We start from the raw sequence: 22,778 nt of genomic DNA on the forward strand, positions 1-22,778 counted from the left end.
GCTGTCGTCAGCAGAGCACAGAAGGGATGTGTGCTCTCCCAGGCCCAGCCAATGAAAACCTCCTCCATGATCCTCTAGTTTCTCCGGGCACCTCCTACCAGCTGCCTGGTGACACCAGCACCCAAAGCAACCTCGGGAGCCTCATGGTGAAGACGGCAGCACCTGTCAGCCTGGGTGCCTCTAGTGAGCGGCAAGGCAGATTCTCCCCTGCGGAAGCTGGACCTTCCATGAGTGGAAATACACTTCCATTGCGCTATCGTCACAATCATGAAATGTATGTTATAGTTGCCAGCATTACATGTACTTGAATCGTCCACAAAGATAGAGCACGTATCTCCATCTGAAATGGACTGGGGCTCCCTTCCCGGGGAGACTTACATGCTTTTAAATAAGCAATGGAATGGAAACCTGCAGATATGAAAGAGACACACAGAAGTCTGTCCCCTTCCTCTCAAGACAATGCCAACACGAAGGAGTCACCCACACCGCTTTCTGTTTTCCGCTGAGGAAATGTTTTCAAAGGTCTGAGCCACACAGGATCTTCCATTTCTTATGACCGCCGCCAGCTCAGTGGTGGGCAGGCATGGGGCATGAGGAATGGTGGATTCTGAGGGCAGCCAGATCCCTTGTTCCCGACTCCCCTGGATCACACTGCCCTCACGCACATTCCACTGTGGAGCTGGTCGCATGGGGCTGGAAATGCCTTACCAGGCAACTGTTTTCCAGCAACGAGTCAGAGCCATGCAGTAGGTGGTGAGACGTTCTGCCCTTGCGGCATGAGCTCCCCAGCTCAGCGAGGACAAGGGACTCCAGAGGGCAGAGGCCAGCTGCCACAGATAGCACAGGCAGCACGAACCACCGGACCCAAGCGCCAACTAGATGATTTTGCCCCCGTTACCTCTGGTGGTGGCTATAAAGTCCCAGAGTTTCTAAGAACAAAAGAGGTGCAGGGTGTATTCATTTCCTAGGGTGCCATAACAAAGCTGCACCGACTGGGTGGCCCAAAACAGAATTTATTGTCTTAGGTCTGGAGCCTGAAAGGTGGAAATCAAGGTGTCGGCAGCGACATGCTTCCCCTGGAGGATCTAGGTGAGGAGGCTCCTTACCTCTCCCAGCTTCCAGAGGCTGCCCGCACCACTCGGCCCTCCTTAGCTTCCTTACAGCTGCCAACACCCCCTGGACCCGCTGTCACATGGCCATCCTCCCTCTGTGTCTGTGTCTGTCTCTTTTCTTCTCATAAGGACACCTGTCATGTTGGATCAAGGGCCCGCCCTTCTCCAGTATGACTTCATCTTTAACTTCCATCACAAATACACAATTTCCATGTAAGGTCATGTTCACAGGCACAAGGGTTAAGACTTCACTATACCTTTGGAGGGACACAATTCAACCCAAAACAGGCAGCCATCCAAAGCATTATTTGATCTATGTAAGTGGAAAATCTCTGGGTAAGTTAAACAGAGATCTATCTCGAATCATTCCAAGAGAGTCAAAAACTCTCACTCAATTTGCAAACCTGAGCCAGTTCGCGGACCTGGAGTCCTTGACTGAACAGGGGGCTGGGCCTCCTTGAGAAAAGCCTGCAGTACTGCCATGGGTGTGCCATGGACCTTCGTCCCCAGAAGGTATACAGCATAAAAAGTGGTGACCATTCCCTCAAACAAGGTAGTTACCAGGTCTTTTGTTCAACTTTTTCTTTTGAAGTGATGTTAGAGTTACAGAAAAGTTGCAGAGAGAATATAAACATGCCTGTTTACCTTTCCCCCAGCACCCTCTAATATCTTATATACCATGGTAACTTTGTCAAAACTAAGACATTAACCATAAAACTATTAATTAAACTAAAAAAAAAAAAGAAAAAGAAAAAAATTGTAACTATGGGTGGTGATGGATATTAACTAGACTTATTGTGGTGATCATTTCACAGTATATACAAATATGGAATCATTATGTTGTCATTACATTGTATACCTGAAACTAACATTACATGTCAATTATATCTCAGCCCTCTCTCCTCAAAACCCAGATCTAGTGGAACAGTTGGAGGGGGTAGGAGAGCAGAAGCCTCTCCCTGCAAGACTCCCCCACTCCTCGTCCTCTCTACCGTTGCAGTCATCTCTGAGACTCCTGTCCACAAGCCCTCGGGTGTCCCAGACTTGCTGGGAAATCACATAGAGTCCTGCCTACCATACCCACCCCATGTGACAAGGAACCTAAAGACCAGCCTAAGTATCTTGTGGTCTCACGGCTCGTTACTGGTAGAATACAGACAAGAGTCTCTTCTGATTCCCAGTGTGGATTATTGGACAGAGTACAAGCTTAAAGGTGTGTAGAAATCAGCTGGGAGTTTATCAAAATGGTTGAGTAGGTCCAAGATGGGGTCTGAGATTTGCATCTCCAACACACTCTCAGGGGATACTGAACTAAGGACCATGCATTGAAAAGCCAGGGCTCATAGGAAATTTGTAGGCATCAGGCTGTAGGAGATGGGGTTTTCTTCTCTCTCAGGAGAAGTACAGTTACAGGCTTGTCTTAGCACAGAAGTTCCAGGTGCTGTTGGTTTCTGATCAGGTTGGTAGGTATTGTGCTGCTTTGGCCTCTTCCTGTCTCAGATTCACAGTTCTGTGCTCAGCTGGCTAATTTGTGCCACACAAGGTATCTGGATTGAGGAGGTCCTGAGGCTCTTACTGAGGCAAGAGCTCTCTAGGAGCATTAGTGGCATCTACTTACACAGTGACTGGCCACTGGGGAAGGGGGGGCTTTAAAAGAGACTTGAGGGGAAAGGGTCCTAAGTCAGGTGAAGTCTCTTTTATTGACACTGGCAGTACAAAAATCACACAATAATATTGATACAGTACTTCACAGTTTACAAAGCACTTTACAATTTACCTAGAAACACCTGTATCCTGCCATTACAATATTCATTTTACAGATCAGGGCCCTGAGGGATCAAAGGGGTAGTTGGCTTGTGTCCATCACAAAGAAATGAATGGCAGAACTCACAACCTGAAACCACCTTTTGACAACAAGGAAGAGTTCTTTCCCTATTCCAAGCTTCTCCTTTTTCTGAGACATTTAGATTTTCATATTGGATTATACTCACTTGTGACAGGCTTGGTGGGTACATTATTGAACTCTGACTCTCTTCTTTTTAGTCCCTAACTAAACACAAACTGAAACCTAGGTTAAAGGGTGGTGGATGGTTTCTCTTCTCTGATCTCTTCAGAGGGCACTGGACTTCGGACTTGATAATCATTGGACTATCCAAATAATCTGAAAGTTAAATCCTTCCAGGGACAGTGAACTGAAAGCACAATTCTTTGCAGCTCAGATACCCATGCCGGGCTGCCTTCCTGGATAAGTTTGGTTAGCTTGTTGGCTGAGCATCTGATGGTGTGGTAAACTCTTTCAAACACATTTCTCACAAAAGTAAAAAAGTATGAGCTCATATTTTGAAAAATTAAACAGTGCTATTTTCTCCCCCAGTGCTCCTAGTTTTAACTGTAACAGAAGGCGGGGAGGAGCCAGTGAGTAAACTGTCTCTGGTACTCCCAGAGAAAGAGGTGTTGGGGTTCCCAGAGGGTTTTGCCAGGTACCACCTGAAAACAGTTTCAAAGAACTTGACTAGAAGTTGGTCAGGGGTGATAAGTAAAAGCAAAACTGGAATTAATTGGAATTAACTTATGTAGTTATTCATTAACAGTTTAGATATATATTAGTCATGCTATGGTAGAACAGCCTCCACTCTGAAAGCCTTAAGATATATTATTGGTTTACATTTTGTCATTACTTTTATTCTTACTGCATCTAGCTCAGGTCTCACTGGTGGGTCTACACCCCAGGTTTAGAGACATTTCTTTCCTTTACACTAGCTTAGCTAAGATAGAGGCAACTCTTCATTTTTGAGAGGAATGAGGCTCTAGTAGAGCTTGCTAATAAAAACTGACTGCAAGAGCATTAAGGTTAAACAAATAATAAGGAAAATGTGATATATTAGAGGAAAGGGCAATAAAAAAATCATCCAAAACCAATTTTTTGAATATTTGTAATTTGTGAGGTGATTTTGCATGTCTGTCTTATTTAAACTGCATAAAAGTTCCATGCATGAGTGGAATAAGGGGAACCATATGGTTAAGTCTAGGTAATTATCAAAGCCCTTGCTTTTGTTTTTGGTGGTAGATTTATTATTTATTATTGTTAGGCACTTATTACATTGTTAAAAAGAACTAACTAAATGAATAAATAAAAGTGGGACAAACATGGACCAATGATGTGTAAATCAGGAATTATAATTAATCCAATTCAGGACACTAGAGGTCAAAAATATAGAAAAAGAAATCTTATGTGTTAGATAGTAATCAAGACAGTTTGCTACTGGCACAAGAACAAGACCCATAGACCAGTGGAACAGAATAGAGAGTCCAGATATTAACCCAAGCATATATGGTCAATTAATATACAATAAAGGAGCCATGGATATACAATGGGGAAATGACAGCCTCTTCAACAGCTGATGTTGACAAAACTGGACAGCTACATGTAAGAGAATGAAACTGGATTACTGTCTAACTCCATACACAAAAGTAAACTCAAAATGGATCAAAGACCTGAATGTAAGTCATAAAACCATAAAACTCTTAGAAGAAAACATAGGCAAAAATCTATTGAATATAAACATGAACAACTTCTTCATGAACATATCTCCAGGGACAAGGGAAACAAAGGCAAAAATGAACAACTGGGACTACATCAAACTAAAAAGCTTCTGTACAGCAAAGAACACCATCAGTAGAACAAAAAGGCATCCTACAGTATGGGAGAATATATTCATAAATGATATATCCAATAAGGGTTGACATCCAAAATATATAAAGAGCTCACACACCTCAACAAACAAAAAGCAAATAATCCAATTAAAAAATGAACAGAGGATCTGAACAGACACTTCTCCAAAGAAGAAATTCAGATGGCCAACAGGCACATGAAACGATGCTCCACATCACTAATCATCAGAGAAATGCAAATTAAAACCACAATGAGATATCACCTCACACCAGTAAGAATCACTATCATCCAAAAGACAAACAACAACAAATGTTGGCGAGGTTGTGGAGAAAGGGGAACCCTCCTACACTGCTGGTGGGAATGTAAATTAGTTCAACCATTGTGGAAAGCAGTATGGAGGTTCCTCAAAAAACTAAAAATAGAAATACCATTCGACCCACAAATTCCACTCCTAGGAATTTACCCTAAGAATGCAGGAGCCCAGTTTGAAAAAGACAGATGCACCCCTATGTTTATCGCAGCACTATTTACAATAGCCAAGAAATGGAAGCAACCTAAGTGTTCATCAGTAGATGAATGGATAAAGAAGATGTGGTACATATAGACAATGGAATATTATTCAGCCATAAGAAGAAAATAAATCCTACCATTTGCAACAACATGGATGGAGCTAGAGGGTATTATGCTCAGTGAAATAAGCTAGGCAGAGAAAGCCAAGTACCAAATGATTTCACTCATCTGTGGAGTATAAGAACAAAGAAAAACTGAAGGAACAAAACAGCAGCAGACTCACAGAACCCAATGGACTAACAATTACCAAAGGGAAAGGGACTGGGGAGGATGGGTGGGAAGGGAGGGATAAAGGGAAAAAGGGGTATTACTATTAGCACACATAATGTAGGGGGTACATGGGGAATGCAGTATAGCACAGAGAAGACAAGTAGTAAATCTATAGCATCTTACTACGCTGATGGACAGTGACTGTAATGGGGTATGTGGTGGGGACTTGATAATGGGGAGAATCTAGTAACCACAATGTTGCTCATGTTAATTGTATATTGATACCAAAATAAATTTTAAAATCTTATGTGTTAGAATTATAGGCATAGCTCAGTATTGCAGGTTTAGTTCCAGAACACCACAATAAAGTAAATAGTGCAATAAAGCAAGTCAAATGAATTGTTTGGTTTCCCCGTGCAGATAAAGGTTATGTTTACTCTGTCTTGTAGTCTAGTAAGTGTGCAATAGTATTATGTCAAAAAAAAAACAATGTACATACCTTAATTAAAAAGTACTTTATTGCTAAAAAATGCTAACCATCATCTGAGCTTTCAGCTAGTCATAATCTGTTTGCTGGTGGAGGGTCTTGCCTCAGTGTTGTCTTCTCACTGATCAGGATGGTGGCTGCAGTAATTTCTTTAAAACATTTGCCACATCAATGGATTCTTCCTTTCACAAACAATATCTGTGTAGCATACAATGCTACTTGATAGCATCTTACCCACAGTAGAACTTATTTCAAAATTGGAGTCAGTCCTCTCACACCCTGCTGCGGCTTTATCAACTAAGCTTATGTAATATTCTTTGTTATCATTTCAATAATCTTCACCGGAAGTAGATTCCATCTCAAGAAACCACTTTCTTTGTTCATCCATAAGAAGCAGCTCCTCATTCATTCAAGTTTTATCATGAGGTTGCAGCCAGTCAGTCACCTCTTCAGGCTCCACTTCTGTTCTAGTTCTCTTGCTATTTACACTACATCTGCAGTTTTCTCCACTGAAGTGTTGAAGCCCTTGAAGTCGTCTGTAAGCATTGGAATTAACTTGTTTCAAACTCCTGTTCATGTTGATGTATTGACCTCCCATGAATCACAAATGCTTTCAATGGCATCAGAATGATGAATCCTTTCCAGAAGGTTTCCAATTTATTTTGGCCATATCAATCAGAGGAATCACTATCTATGGCAGCTATAGCCTTATGAAATGTATTTCTTAAATAAGAAGACTTGATAGTTTAAATGACTTCTTGATCCAGGGGCTGCAGAATGGATGTTGTGTTAGCAGGCATGAAAACAACATTAATCTAGCTGTCCATCTCCATCAGAGCTCCTGGGTGACCAGGTAGATCGTCAACGAGCAGCAGTATTTGGAAGGAATCATTATTTCTGAGAAGAAGGTCTCAACAGTGGGCTTAAAAAATTTTTAAACTATGTTGTAAATAGATGTGCTGTCATCCAGGCTTTGTTATTCCATTTATAGAGCATAGGAGTAGATTCAGCATAATTCTGAAGGGCCCTAGATTTGGGGAATGGTAAATGAGCACTGGTTTCAACTTCAAATCACCAGTTGCATTAGCCCCTAACAAGAGAGTCAACCTGTCCTTTGAAGCTTTGAAGCCAGGGATTGACTTCTCCTCTCTAGCTATGAAAGTCCTAGACAATATCTTTTCCCAATAGAAGGCTGTTTCTTCTACACTGAAAATCTGTTGTTTAGTGTAGTCATGTTCATTACTCATCTTAGCTAGATCTTGTGGTAACTTGCTGCAGCTTCTACACCAGCACTTGCTGCTTCACCTGCACCTTTATGTTATGGAGACGGCTTCTTTCCTTAAACCTTATGAACCAACCTCTGCTGGCACAAACTTTTCTTCTGCAGCTTCCTCACCTCTCTCAACTGTCATAGAATTGAAGAGAGTTAGGGCCTTACTCTGGGTTAGGCTTTGGCTTAAGGAAAAACTGTGGCTGGTTTGATCTTCTGTCTGGACCCCTCTAACTTTCTCTATATCATAACCAAGGCTGTTTCATCTTATCATTTGTATGTTCACTGAAGTAGCATTTTGAATTTCCTTCAAGAACTTTCCCTTTGTATTCACAACTTGGCTAACAGTTTGGCACAAGAGGCCTAGCTTTTGGCCTGTCCTGGCTTTCCACATGCCTTCCTCACTAAGCTTAATCATTTCTAGCTTTTGATTTAAAGTGAGACATGTAACTCTTCACTTGAACACTTACAGACCATGTAGGGCTATTAATTGACCAAATTTCAATATTATTGTGTCTTGGGGAATAGGGAGGCCAAGGAGAGGGAGAGAAATGGGGGAATGGTCATTTGGAAGAGCAGTTAGAATACACACAACATGTACCAATTGAGTTCACTGTCTTATATGAGTGTGGTTCATGGTGCCTCAAAACAATTACCAGAGTAACATCAAACACCATTGGTCACAGATCACCATAACAAATATAATAATGAGAAGGTTTGCAGTATTGTGAGGACTACCAAATGTGACAGAGACATGAAGTGAGCAAATGCTGTTGGAAAAATGGTAGCAATAAACTTGCTTGACTTGAAGGGCTGCCAGAAGCCTTCAATTTGTAAAAACTGCAGTATCTGCAAGGTGCAATAAAGCAAAGTGCGGTGCTGAGGTGTGCCTGTGTATCATTTCAGCCCATGGAGTTGGAAGAGTCAAGTGATGTGGCCCAAATCACACAACTTATAATAGGCAGAGCTAGGATTTGAATCTGGATCTGACAGGCCCCCAGTTTCTCTTTTCACTACTACTCCATGCAAAGATAATAAATATACCTCAGATAGTAAAAAGTATTTTCCTCAGGTTCATGACACACACTCTCTCACTTTCCTGTTGTGTTTTATCTAAAGGCCAGGATGGTAATGATGACGTGCAGTGTGGCCACCCACCACGGTCATCTGACTATGGACTCTAAGGGGGCTATTTTCCCATTTATCTATCAGGTTGGTACAGGTGTCTCACCGTTTGGTCTGCATCCCAGATTTGTGAGGCATGCCTTTTCTCTTCATGAGTTTCTCCATGGCATTGGGGTAGATTATTGGACGGACAGGGTGTCGTTTGTAGGCTCCAGGGTACTTCTTTTCCACTGCTTGCTCACGTCTACAGAATGGAAGAAAAAGCCACATCTCAGTCACTGCAGACAGAAAAGATGGGCAGAGTGTTTTCCCATGCTAATTCCACTCACAGATTCTAGCCATACTTAACAGATAAAGGCTACTTAAATAACAAGGCTGCTATTAAGGTTAAAAAGGGGAAAAAAAGATACTAAATCAAATGAATTTGACTTTATTCTGTTCTTCAGCTGATTGGTGGACTCAGAAGCAGAGACTGACCTTCCCTTCCTCAATACACCTCATGGGAGAGACAAAACAATGTAGAAGACCTACTTATTTTCAGTTGCTGTCCTGGTCAGTACCACAGGCTTTTCCTGTCATTGTCGGGAATACCTTAAACCACTGTCATCAGCCACCGTACTTCCCCAGGGGGCAATAAGCCCCCACCCATCCAGCTCTTCTTGAAGGAGGGCCCATTCTTGACCTACTCAGCTGGGTGAAGTTGCAAATGCCTGTCAAGTGCACATTCCCCTATAACCAGCTCTGCAGCAACTCCACTCAACTGTAACCTTCAACAGGGGCAGAGATCTGCACACAGCACATGCCGTAAGGGTGAATGCATAAACCATATGCCAGTTTTGAGTAGCAGCAACACGGAAGAGTCATATATTTCTGTTGATTGATTTGTCCTAACGCAGTAAGACAGACAGTGGTGTGGATGCATACTTAATGAGCTCTTTCTCCCGCATTTCTAGCTGCAGCATGATGGCACTCAGTTCCATGTATAAATTATTAGCCCGCTCAAGTTTTCTCTCATAGTGTTCACGAATATCCAAAGCATGCCTATCAAATAAAACAAAGGATCAGTGAAGTTAACTTGGGGGAGAACAAAGGACAGCTCTAATGAAATAAGAGCCAGGATAGTTTATCTCAAAGGCATCTGTCTGAGGGCCCTCTAAATTTAAGGTTGCCTCGTCTGATACAATGACTCAGGTAAGATGGAATGGGAGATGGGAAATCCAAGCTTTCTACTTGGTTTATCCTTAAGGGTCATATCCAGCCACACAGAATAGACAAGAGGGCCAAAGATAAATCTGAATTTCATACATGTATGATTTGTAGCCTTTTCTGTGTAGTGTTGGCAATATCTTAAGAATATAGTATAATATGCTCACATGTTAACGGAAATATACAGCTAACTCTGACACCATGATCACTCATTTATACTTCTGATGGCACAGATGTTGCCTGATACAGTGGTTATCTATGACTGTGTCTTGAATCACGTAATAAATTATAAGGATCTGAGACCATGAAGTACATCTTGTAAGTTTTTGACCTCAGTCACCTGGGATAGGCGCTGAATGAACAAAGAGCATCACTCCAGGAATCATTGTTGCAAAGACACAATAAAGAATGATGACAGACTTGAGGGGAAAAGATAAGGCAGTGCTATAGATAAGAGCTAACTTTTAGGGCAACATTTAAAGAGATGAACGATACATAGCAGAGGTGAAAGGTGTGTAGAAAGTGAAATGTGATTCATAAAGAGGGCTCCTGCTAGTATCTGAAGATCTGTGGATGAGAAGAGGTGGTGAAGGAGAGATCAGCTGACCTGAGCTCTTCTCTGCGCCTTCGAATCAGTTCTTCATCTAATCGGTGTATACAAGTTCCTTCACTTTTGATCTTCTCAAAATGTTTTTTTACTTCTTCTCTCCATTCAGCCTGGGCAAGGACAAATTAGACTTTGTTAATATTCCAGGAATTTCAATCCCTGATGTAGCAAAAGGATCATGTATAAGATTTTTTTCCCCTGCATGCTTCTACTGAAGAACCTTAGAGAATAGATGCTCAATAAATATTAGCTGATAGCAAACTATTTCATGCTATTGCATCCACACACCCCATCTATACCCCACCCCATTTTCTGTCCAACATGCAATGCTCTTTTCCAGTTTCCATGCAGTGTTGGCCACCAGGAACATCACAGTTGGCATACTAGCCATCGCCTCTGGAACAAAAGAGTTCAACTTTAAGCTAAGACAGTGGCTCTAATAGTCTGTTCAGAAAGAACAGCTCTTGATAACCATTTGGTACAAGTATGCGTCACTGAGAATATGACAGTCTTTATAACTGGCACCCGAATTCTCTGAGGCTTTGTTTATGAAAATATCTTGAAAAAATATTTGGAGTAGAAGACTCAGGGGTATGAAAAGCAGGAGATGGGACTAAAACAGGAAAATATACAGGAATTTGAGAGCAAGGGAAAGGCCAGAAAAAGAGAAGGAGGGCAAGAGAAAGAGTATAGCTAAACAATTAAGTAGTCTGACAAAATGTTTAGAACAGGGATGAATGGTTAATATGTGACTTAACTTGTTCAAAATGTAGGCCTCTTCCAATTTCCTAAACCTTTAGTAAAGCCTCTGACATTCACTGTGACTTTGGATGAGTGTTTTTTTTTTTAAGAAATCAAGGAAAAATGCTGAACTTCCTATTTGGGTCAATGATAGGACAAAGATAAAGGAACGGCCACAAGACAGTAGGGATGGGGGCCAAGAACTTTAGGAAGGCCAAGTTAGAGTAGTCATGAAATAACAAACCTCCCAGAAATTCACAGAAGTGTTAGGACACTGGACTTCCCACAGGGCATGGAATTTCAAGCCAATTTTATTGGGCAGGAAAACCATTTCTGGGATAGAGTCTATAGGCAGTTTCTAGAAAAACAGCTAGAGGAAATGTTTCCTCAAAGTATGTAGAGACTACCATCCCAAGAAGCTAATAAGATTAAGATAATTTCCAGTGAAGACTAGATGTATAACTAAATGTTTCTAATTGTTTGGTCTTTTTCTGGAGCTATTCTATCTACTACCCGGATTCATGTTAACAATGCTCTCTCTAGATCAAAGAAGTATGCTGAAGTAACTGTGCAATTGCAGGTTTCTTCACAAATTTGCTCTTCCTCACTCATTTTTAAAGAGGAAATTATACTGTAATTATTTAGAAAGTGACCATCCTGCTTATCTGATTATAATATGCGAGGCCTTCATGTATATGTATGTTGACTGACCATTGGAGAAAGACTTCTGTCAGTCATCTGACTTTTGGGCACCAAACCTGCCAAACCATGTCATCAGAAAGCCAAAATCCACAGTGCTGCGCCCGCTGTTTGGCAACAGTCTTTGATGGGATCTCAGCCATAAATGCAGGTTTGGTTGGGCCCCGGGTAATGATGTTCTCTCAATCACTGGTCGTGATGTAGGATGAGTATTTAAGTTCCAAAAGGCCAAGGATTGACAATCAAGAGCTAAATCAAAAAGGATGGGGGTGGGGGGAGGGCCAAATTTGGACCTTAAAGCATCCACTTTGGGCAAAAACATGTCAGGACATCTCAGTCCAATACAGAAGGGACCAGGAAAGGAACACCTCCCTCTGGTGGTGAGGAATCACACATCACAGGTCAGATTTTTTAATTCTAGGGGAAACAAACCTCCTGATGTCTAGCTTATGGGAATTGGAAACTTAAGAGAACCTTTTAAGATTGCCTAATAGGAAAGTATATTTCCAAAAACAAGTTCCCCAAAAGAACAGGATATGTGGGAAAACACCAGATACTGATTAATAATGTGTTTTCCTAAAGGTATTGTGTTACTGGTAGATGTTAATTTTAGAGTTCCATCACATATATTTAGGGTCTTTATGTAACAGGAGTTCTAATTTGTACTTAATGTGCAATTCAGACAAATTTGGGCATATGTGAAGAAATGGAAGGTGTGAAGTCCTGAAGCCAATTTGCACAGAGACTGAGGAACTTCTGAGAGAAAACATGTTATGATGGAAGGAGAGGTCCCACATGACCCTGACCTATAACAAAGCCACCATCGTAGGAGTGGAGAGGCAATTCCCACTGTTTCATTAAAATTCCTGCAAAGCATTAGGGCATAGCCAGCACTGCTCTGTTACCTTTAACAAAGTAAAAGTAGTTCAACAGGGAAAAGAAAGTAAAAGTAGCTCAACAGGGAAAGTCAGAGTTTACTGTGTAAACAGATGGATGAGTAGATTTGGAATCCTGAGATGTCCAGAGTTCTGGTTACATCAGGAAAGGGCAGCTGCGGTGGGTGATGGCAGTACCTTAAAAATATGGCAGCATCCAGTGGATGCCAGTTGGGGACCACAGTCTTCTAGCAGAAAACAGTGCTGACCAATAAAGTAACACCAGATGCTCAGCAGGAGACTGCAATGTCTAGCCAGAGTCAGTGGAAAGCAGAGCAGACATTAACGGGAGGCTATTTGAGATGCTCTTTTCTTTCCCATGATACAGGTGTCAAATGAAGTTAACAGATGATTGGAAAAGTGAAATGTGGTATATCCATACAACAGAATATTATTTAGTCATAAAAAGGAATAAGGTTCTGACACATGCTACAACATAGGTCAACCTTGAACATGCTAAGTGAAACAAGCCAGACACAAAAGGGCAAATACTGTATGATTCCACTTAAATGAAATGTCTAGAACAGGTCAATTCATGGAGACAGACACTAGAACAGAGATTACCAGGAGCTGTGGGGAGAAGGGAACGGGAAGTCATTGCTTAATGGGTTTATGAAAAAATTTGGAAACAGACAGCAGTGATAGTTTCCCATTGCTGTTGATACAATTAATGCTACTGAATTGTATGCTTCAGATGGCAAATTTTATATTATATATATCTTATCACAATTTTTAAAAAGTAAAAAAAGAAGTTGAGCCAGTTCCAGCCTAGCTTGAAGAATAGAGTAGCAGGATGCTGGGGGACTAAGTAGTGGAAATCATATATTCTGAGTTAAAAAAAGACTTAGAGGACATCAAGCCCACCTCTAGATTGTCGCTAGTCCCACTAGTCCTCTTTACTGCCTCCCTAGGTAAGTGCTCGGCCTCTGCCTCACCACCTACTCGGTTGTGATGAGATTACTCTTAAGGCAGCGCAGTCTATCCCTCTAATGAGCTCAGTGTCTCTGCAACTCCCAGCCCTGAGAAGGACCACTCAGAAGGAAACAGAATGGTGCAAAGGCAGGGAGTGGTCGAGGTCCTTAAAGCACGGCACGGCACATGGCCCACCTGGCTGCTGGGATCTGGGGCCGGGTGAAAATGCTTTCTAAAGACTCATATCAAATATAATTGAATACCGGGAATAATAATTGCCTACTTGGGAAATTGGATTACTGTAAAGGAGGGAAGCTTTGGAAGAACCTCAGATCATACTGAAATTGGTTGCTTTGTTCATCTGTTCTGTACATGCTGCATCTTTACACAAGTGCTGTTGATGAGAAACAGATGAAGCGTTTTCTCTTGGGAAGGAGTCCGCTGGGCTCCTGGCAGCACTCTCGGCCAGCAGCTTTGGTGAAGGTGGAGACCAGTGGCTAAAAACCATTGACTGAGAACTGATGCTGAGAGGATTTTTGTCAGTGGTGAGGCCTGAGGTATAGACTGTTATAGAAAAGGCAAAAAACCACATGCTCAACACCGGAGTAGCATAAAGTGAGAACACAGTGAAGAGGAGATCTCTGCTTGCCATCCTATCTTGTCAGGAGGTCACCAGAAAAGTACCCAGGATGTGACAACCAAAAGGAGGCTTAATTTGTGTAGCTTTGTGGGAGATGAATAGTATCTTACAATTAAACTGTTCTTTACAGTTTACAGTACAGATGCATTTTTATTGTCTCATTTGCTCCTCACTGACCCTCTGCAAGGAAGATATGACCATTTTCACTGCTTGATGTGTAAGCTGAGGTTTAGAGACATTTAGTGACTTGTCCAAGATCACAGGACAGGGGTTTAGACTCAGGTCTGTTGTTCTTCCTAGTATCCCACTAGCTGGTTTATAAACACTTTATTACCATGTGCCAGAGATAGTCTGAATTTCAAATCAGATAAATCAGCTTGTATTTGACAATAAAAAATTCTAGGAACTAGCAAGGATGGTAGATTTAAGGCTATTTAAGGAGAGGTAGAATTTTATGTTGGGGGGGAAAAATGTGGAAGAATTAATGAATCTTAAAAGACATTCAATGTACTAAATTTTTCTCCTCCTTCCTTCTCCTCCCCACCCCTTTGTCTCCCTTTCACATTCTTGCTCCAAAAGAACCCTTCCTTTTCTGAGTCCACTTTTCACACTAAATATGCTGATAAAAGTGAGATGGTACAAGTGAGGGTACTGACTGTGGGTGCTGAGCTGCACTGCACGGTGCCTTACATAGGGTGGGTGCTCAGGAAATGCTGCACTTTTACTCCTTTTGCTATTACCTGGGTCTGGTAGGGATCAGGATGTCATGGATCCTTGTCTCCCACCACTCCCTATACCTATTGATAGTAATTTAAACAGACCACTAGCCCTTGTAATGTTCACAGGATTTTTATTTAATAGTCACAAATTCTTCCCCTCTCTGCACCCATTCCCTTACAATATACTGTGGTAGATTCTCTCATCAAGAGATGAAATCTGTTTCTTAATCTGGGTTGGCTGGCCTGTGACTTGCTTTGCCCAATAAGATATTAGCATGCATCATGTACATACAGGCTTAAATATCACTTGTTCACTGGAGCTTGCTCTCTTCCTGCATTTGTTTCCCTGAAGACACCATGTGAACAAGCTCAAGCTAGCCTGCTAAAGGATAAGAGGCCACGTGGAGAACTGAGGTGTTCTAACTAATAGCCGGCCAATCACCAGACTTGTGAATGAGGCCATTTGGAACCTGCCAGCCTGCCAGCTGACCTGGCAACCGACTGCAGACATGTGAGTGAGCCCAGTCAAAGCCAGCAGGAGAACTGCCTGGCCCAAACTGCCAACCCTCAGAACTGTGAGCTAAACAAAAACTTATTGTATTAAGCTATAAGTTTTGGAATGGTTTGTAATGGAGTAAAGGCTAATAGATACATCAAATTATATTTTATTTGGTGCTACTAGGTGACACATCAGTTAGAGAAGAGTTCTCTCTGGGTCTAATCATGGGCTCTCACTGGTACTTAACTTCCCTCTTTTTTACATTAGCTTTTTTACTCAAGGAAAGCAACACTTTCATGAAGGTCAGCAGTGATTCTAATTCAAATATACTTAATTACAGTTTCCATATCCCTTTTTCTTCTTTTCACCAGAACACACAATAAGGATGACATCTGGTACATGTTATTTTCAAATAAGATAATAACATGTGTTAAGTGCTTAAAAAATTCTAAAATGTGGGTATGCAATTTAATTAGTAGTTTGTTAAAACCTATACATGCTTATGTTACTCTACAAGAAGTTATGTCAAAGAAATAACCAATCTTCCCATGTGTTCTTCCACCTGTTACTTCTATAGCTTTTCTTCTTCCTTCCTAATTACAGCCCTTTAGTAGAATTTGTGCCTCATATCGAAAATTACCGAGTATCATAATTCTTCCAGTGGTAAAGATACCTCAAGACAAATGCGGGACATAGAAGCCACAGGGCATAAATTTGCAAAGAAGTAAAAAGCTAACCTTTTCAAACAATATTGCTTCTCTCTCACTTACCAACTTTACATTTCCCTGTATGGCCCCAGAAGGCGGCTGGTTAGCCAGAGACGGGTAAGATTCCTCAAGGGAGGAACAACCTAAGACAGGCACGGTCGCAGGGGGGCCATCAGGTGAGAAACTGGCGATCAACAGAGGTGAGGCTTAGAACCTCACCCCCCCCTGTTTTGAGAGGAAATCTTCTGCACCCGTGGATGTTTTGTTGCCCTTGTCTAGCTTGGATTAATACTTAGTCTATAGGCACAGACCTGATCATCTACATTTGCCCTCTTACAGCACTAAATTATATTTTCTACCTTTATCGTGCATCTACCTACCACTTCAGCATTTTATTTAAAAAAAAAGGGAGAAATGTGGGATTCACATATAAATCAAGTATAAAAATCAAATGAATAATCATATCTGACCTGATTGTTTATAGTTCAGGATGCGTGATCAAAACCGAAAGTTTCTGTGATATGACTGCCCTTGCATTGTTCATCATGTAAGAACTTATTCACTATGTAAGAACTTGTTCACCATGTAGGAACTTATTCACTAGGTAAGAACTTGTTCACCATGTAAGAACTTGTTCGTTATGCTTCAGAAGATTGGAGACTGTTGAGAATTAGGCTTGGGGTTGATTAATGATTGTGCATTGAGTCTCCTATACAGAATTTTATTGTTAACAACCATTTGATCAATAAATATGAGAGATGCCCTCTCAAAAAAAAAATACCACAGTAATATATTCTCAGTAAATTGGCATGTTCAGAAAAATAAAAGTAACGTGTTAGTTATCAAAAAAAAATTCTAAAATGTCATATGTGTGAGGTATTTTAATTAGTGTTTCACAATGAATAGTTATAGAATTGTTACAAGAATCAGAATGACTTTCTTCTAAAGGCTACTCTTTCTCATTGAGCTCCCAGTCTGTCTGTTCAGTAGCACCCCATAGGAAGCTTCCAGACTTACTTGAGACTTGAAGTAAGTTTCTTGTGGGGTGGCAAGAACGTCTGCTGATGCGATGTCTAAATGCAGGAGCGTCTGCCGAAAAGAAGGGCGGTTGCGAGGCTTACTCTGCCTGAAAGTAAAAAGACACAACTTGTGCATTCCAGAATAGTGTCCAGGAGGATGAAGATTTTATCTACTTTATGAAAAACATTTCTGATGCCATGTATGGCTATATCTCAGGCAGTGTTGATATACTGAGGAGTGAAAGGAAAATGTAATTATGAGATACCACTATTGATTAAATGAGAATCTCTGGGATTGTTAGAGTAGACAGATGTAAGCAGGAGAAAAGGGTCAGCGCATCACTCAGGAAGACTCCTCCTTGGCCAACCCCTAAGTCTCCTTAGTTCCCAGTTCCACAGTCAAGGATGCCTAACTTATCAGGAGGCTCAGATAGTCAAGGACACCTAGATTGTGGAGGCCCCAAACCCCAGGGTTCCCTGATAACAGGGCATACTCAAGGAAAGACCTTGTCTGAAAGTAGCCTCACCTCATTAAAATAACTTCTAAACCTAATTAGCATTGTGGTTTTGGCCCCCCTCTGGGCTTTGCTTAGGGACTTATGGGTAAAGGTGCTTGTGTACTGAGAAAAGCATTATATAACTGAGAGCTGTCAATCAACCTGTCAAAGGATGTAAGAGGCAGGGCAGGACTTCCTGCCATCTTAAAAACATAAAAACGAACCTAAGCCTAATAGCAGGGCTGCCTCAGGTTTCCAAACAGCTTGCTCTCCACCTCATGAAAGTGTGATTATGCTTTACTTAATAAACTCCTGCTGTTTAAAACTGTCCTAAGTCTGTCTCTTGATTGAATTCTTTCCTTTGAGAAGACAAGAATCGGGAAACAACGCATTCCTCGGGTAGCAGAATCAGTGACCTGTTTGATGATAATAGTCCCTTAGGACTGGTAAAGTAATAACTGCTATCATTTATTAAGGCATTCTATTTCAAGATACACCAAATTCTTTATTAATAAATAGCTCCAAGGTGCCCAGTCTTTACACTATCAGGTGATTCACTCCAAATACATGCTGGAGTCTTCCTTGCAAGTGTTAGAGAAGCTTTAAATGTGGTTTTGAGGAGGAAGGTAGAAGTGAATATAAGGAGTAATATATTTCTTACCATGTCTGTTTCATGAGGATTTTGAATCCATCAGGGCAAGTGGAAGGAACTGGAAGGTGTAGGCTATTGCTTCCAACACCCCAAATAATGGCTGAAGAGTCTACATCTTTGTAAGGGATCTCTCCTGTCAGCAGCTCCCAAAGCACCACTCCAAAAGACCTAGAGTGGTACCAGGAACATGGACAGAAGATTACTTCAGAATGACTGGTTTGTATCTTAGTTCTTTATTAATTTTTAACCAAATATATATACTCAACTTTAAAATTCAAATACTGCTATAAGAATAAAAACAGCCAGGAAAACTCTGCAAAAGAAAATCAATAAGGGGTAACCATCACTACTTGGTATTAAGACATTTTATAAGGCTTCAATAATTAACTGTGATGCATGAATAGACAGTCAGAGTAATGGAATGGACTAGAAATCCAGAAATAGGTCAAACACATAGAGCAATTGAGTAGTATATGATAGAAGTGACATCTCAAACCAGGAAAAACGGATTATTCAATAAATGCTGTTGGGACAACTGGGGAAAAAAATTAAATCTATACTTCATCTTACATCAGATAAAAATTCAAAATGAGTCAGAATTAAATGTGAAAAATGAAACTCCAAAAATCCTGAAAAAACACATGGGAAATCAAAAAATAAAACAAAAAACTCAGAGTGGTGAAGCCTTTTCTAATTATGAAATTCAGAAGCCATAAAAGAAGAAATTGATAAATTAAGCCACATTTTAAAAAAATCTGGCATGGAAAAAAAACTGCATCATAAGCAAATTAAGAAAATGTGAAAGTATCTATAATTCATATACACACAAGGCTAATCTTCTTAATATATAAAATATTCTTATAAATTGATAAGAACAAAGATCAGAAAGCTTAGCAAAGGATAAGAATAGTACACAAATAAGAAATTACAAATGGTTTGTAATCAATAAAAAATGTACAACCTACAAGAGGAGGAACACAAATTAAAACTGTACCCAAGACATCATTTTCTATCTATATTTGGCAAAAATCCAAAAGTTTAATACATTTTGTTGGTGAGACTGACAAAATACTCTTACATATTTCTTTTCAGAACATAAATTGGTATAATCCCAAAGGAGAACACTTTGATAATAATTACCCAAATTATAAATGATCCTACATTTCTACTTTATTTACTCTGGTGTTCCATGAAATTTTAACACATGCTATTATTTTGGTTTTAATCCTGAACGTTATCAATAGCCAATTTCAAGAATGGAAGAAAAGCAACTACAGGGAAATATACTGCCAATAGCAAAGATTTGTAGACTCAGAGGAAAAGTTGATATAGATTTTTTAAATGCCCATAGGGGCTGTTTAAAAAAAGGGCAAACAGCCCTATACACCTCAAATAGGTCTAAAGTACATAACTGTACCATAGCAAAGTATATCACTCATGTAAGTGATGATCTGAGTCACCAGGAACAAGTGAACTTGATTCAATGTATTTTATTTAAGGAGAGCATTATATAACATATTTCAGAAAGATTTTTCTACTAAAAGGTTGTTTGAAGTAAACATTCTGTTTTCCATGAAGTTCAGCATATTCTGAGGGTCCCCCAAACTGATATTTAGGGAAATGGATATTCACCCTAATTCCTCTTCCAATCTTTCTTGCCATCTATCTTCACACTTGGGTAGTACGTCAAATAATCAGATTGAAGTCAACCAGAAGTGAGCAAGGCTAAAGAATATTTGGGGGAAGTAGAAGAGAGGAAGGAGAAAAGGGCTAATAGGGTGAAAATGGGACAGGATGTTTTAGTTGGCACAGATGGCGCCACTCACCATATATCGACTTTTTCAGAGACTGGTTCATTGCGTATCACCTCTGGTGCCATCCATGCGACTGTGCCAGCAAAGGACATCTTGGTGCTTTTATCACTGAGTTCTTTAGATGTACCAAAATCTGAAATTTTTACTGCATCTGTGTGAGTCACTAAAACACTTTAAAAAGAAATAAAGAAAACATCCAGATCATTAGTACTAATGAAAACCATGACTCTCACTGGCAACTGAAGATTTTGTCTGCAGCCTCCTGTGTAGTAGAATTCAGCTTGCAAGTTCCAATATTACTAGGACATCAGCTATATACTAGAAACAGCACCATTCAAACTTGTGAGGCAACATAACATAGTGGGCCTTTTATACCTGTTTTTATTCTGCCACTACCACTTGCTAACTGGGTGACCTTTGCCAAGTTACTCAATTCTTCTAATCCAGTTTTCTCATCTGTAAGATGGACACAATTTAGGTATCTTATACACAGTCAAAATCTTATCTACAATATCTTACCCACAATTCAAAAATGCAAAAGGTTCTGAAAACGGTGTATCAATAGTTTTCTGTGTGTGTGTGTGTGTGTGTGTGTGTGTGTGTGTGTGTGTGTGTATAAAGCAAACCCTAGTTATCCCACTTTGTGTGACTCATAGGTTTTGCTGCAGAAATATGAATGTGGCTGATTATAGTATTGACTCAGACTTTGCTGGGAGTGTTAGATAACATTCTATGTTACCTTTCTGAAATCATCTGACTCCAAGAGTTTTGGATAAGGGATTATGGGTCTGTAATAATGACCTCATAAGATTTTCATTTGAATTAAATGGGGTAAGACATGTAAAACACTTCTGCTAAATAACTATTGGTTTCCACCTTTGCTGGCCTCAGGCAACCCACTAAGAAAAACACTTCTTTTAAAACACTGTTTAAATGACAGCCAACTAAAATCATACATTACACCATGACACTAGGAACTCTTTGCATTCAAAAGCTAGTTAGTATACTGGGATCCACTAATGTTGATAAGGGAAAGCAGGAATAAATTTAAGTAGATTACACACAAGTTGTGCTTCACTTCTCACAGTAGTTAGCTGAAATGTGACCTGGGGCGAGCTGCTTTTGCTAGCCTTAAAGATGAATACAGTCTGGTACCAGTTGAGTCCAAAGTACCACTAGACAGAATGCACTTGAAAAAACCTGTTCAGAACTCTATAATGTTAATGAATAGGGTTTCAGAAGCCGAATGATATAGAGACCTATTTTTAACAACTAAAGGCTTAGTACTCAAATAGTATCAGAATCAAAGTGGCTAGAAAGCAGAAAACTTCTCAATCCTCCCAATCTTCTCTTGAAACAGTCCCTTCTCTGTTTGAACCAGGGACTTCATATTTGTCCTCCTCCCCACAAGTGTCAAAAGGCTCTCTATAAGCTTACAATTGCTTTAGAATATCTTCACCCACGTCCGTCTGGTTTTTGTACCTGACATGTAACATGCACATAATTTAGGAATTTTAATTGAATGGTGTTAGTCTTGGTGACAATGCCTAAGGATTTAAATATCATGAAATAGTGGAGATAATTGGAGAACTGATGGTATCAGTCACCATAAAAGTCAAAAAAGGTGATAAACACCAAGAAAGAAAAACACTAGAAACTTCCTCTTCTGCTCCTTCTGTGCTGCTCATGGGCCCCGCTGGCATGACAGGAGGGAGTGGAGAATAGAGAAGATATGATATATGAACTTTCGTGGAATCTTCTCTGAGACAAAGGTGGGTCACACAGCCTAAAGATTTAATGTAGGTAATAAAATCCCTCTTTACGGCAAGTCAGATTGATCTTCGCCTTCTCAAAATTAGCTTGAACCCAAAGAGGCCAAGGCTGCTGGGCCTTGGGGTGGTGCTGATAACGGAAAGGCTTACTAAGCAACCAACTTATTATTCTAAGTTTTAAATGACAGCAGTTAAGCAGAATAGGATTTTATGTATTTTTTTAATTTCCTGAATTTGTCCTCTAGAATTAATTCTAAAGGAGAACAAGAAGGTTAAAGAGATCGACTTTGGTTAAGCAACTATTTGGTATACTTTCTGTGTATGTAGGGAAAACAAAAGCACCAGGTTATATTAATGTGAACACTATAATAAAGTTTATTTGTAAGTAACACAAGAAGGTTATTCAGTGAGCTAACAACCATAATAAACATTGTTGAAAACTGTGATGATAAATAAAAGCTACTTTAAAGTTTATAATCAAGGGCCAATGGACAGTGACTGTAATGGGGTATGTGGGGGGGACTTGATAATAGGGGGAGTCTAGTAACCATAATGTTGTTCAAGTAATTGTATATTAATGATATAAAAAAAAAGTTTATAATCGAGGACTGATTTGTATCTTCCATGGAGAAGAGGCAGGATTCATGGTGAATCCCTCACCTCCACATGATGAGGCAGGATGCAGTGGTCTTCAGTCTAAAAGTTCTGGGTTCAAGTCCTAGCTCTAGGACTTTGGGCTCTGAGCCCTAGTTTTTAGTATATAGAATAAGAATTATGATACTTGTTGTATTTGTCCCACACAATTTTTGCTAAGATCAAAGCAGATGTGATAATGGACATTAAAAAATGTTGTAAACCATGAAAGAAAGCACCATGCAAATGTTTTTGAAAGAAGATTAATTCTTCTCTAAA

The 22,778-nt window shown here is 40.2% G+C and overlaps 1 protein-coding gene across 6 annotated transcripts in view; it reads right to left on the minus strand.

Moving 5' to 3' along the window:
* Window positions 1–22,778, minus strand: part of MAP3K13 (mitogen-activated protein kinase kinase kinase 13) — a 124,581-nt gene that overhangs the window by 8,784 nt on the left and 93,019 nt on the right. For all 6 annotated transcript variants that reach the window (XM_017681189.3, XM_017681173.3, XM_037024151.2 and 3 more), the window contains 6 exons: window positions 20,107–20,265; window positions 18,290–18,448; window positions 17,130–17,238; window positions 10,261–10,370; window positions 9,372–9,488; window positions 8,554–8,691 (listed from right to left, as the gene is read on the minus strand). In XM_017681189.3, the coding sequence (XP_017536678.1) occupies window positions 8,554–8,691; window positions 9,372–9,488; window positions 10,261–10,370; window positions 17,130–17,238; window positions 18,290–18,448; window positions 20,107–20,265 (792 nt within the window). The remainder of the gene's footprint in view (window positions 1–8,553; window positions 8,692–9,371; window positions 9,489–10,260; window positions 10,371–17,129; window positions 17,239–18,289; window positions 18,449–20,106; window positions 20,266–22,778) is intronic.

The sequence above is a fragment of the Manis javanica genome, chromosome 3 (assembly GCF_040802235.1).
Source record: "Manis javanica isolate MJ-LG chromosome 3, MJ_LKY, whole genome shotgun sequence".
Taxonomy (NCBI): domain Eukaryota; kingdom Metazoa; phylum Chordata; class Mammalia; order Pholidota; family Manidae; genus Manis; species Manis javanica.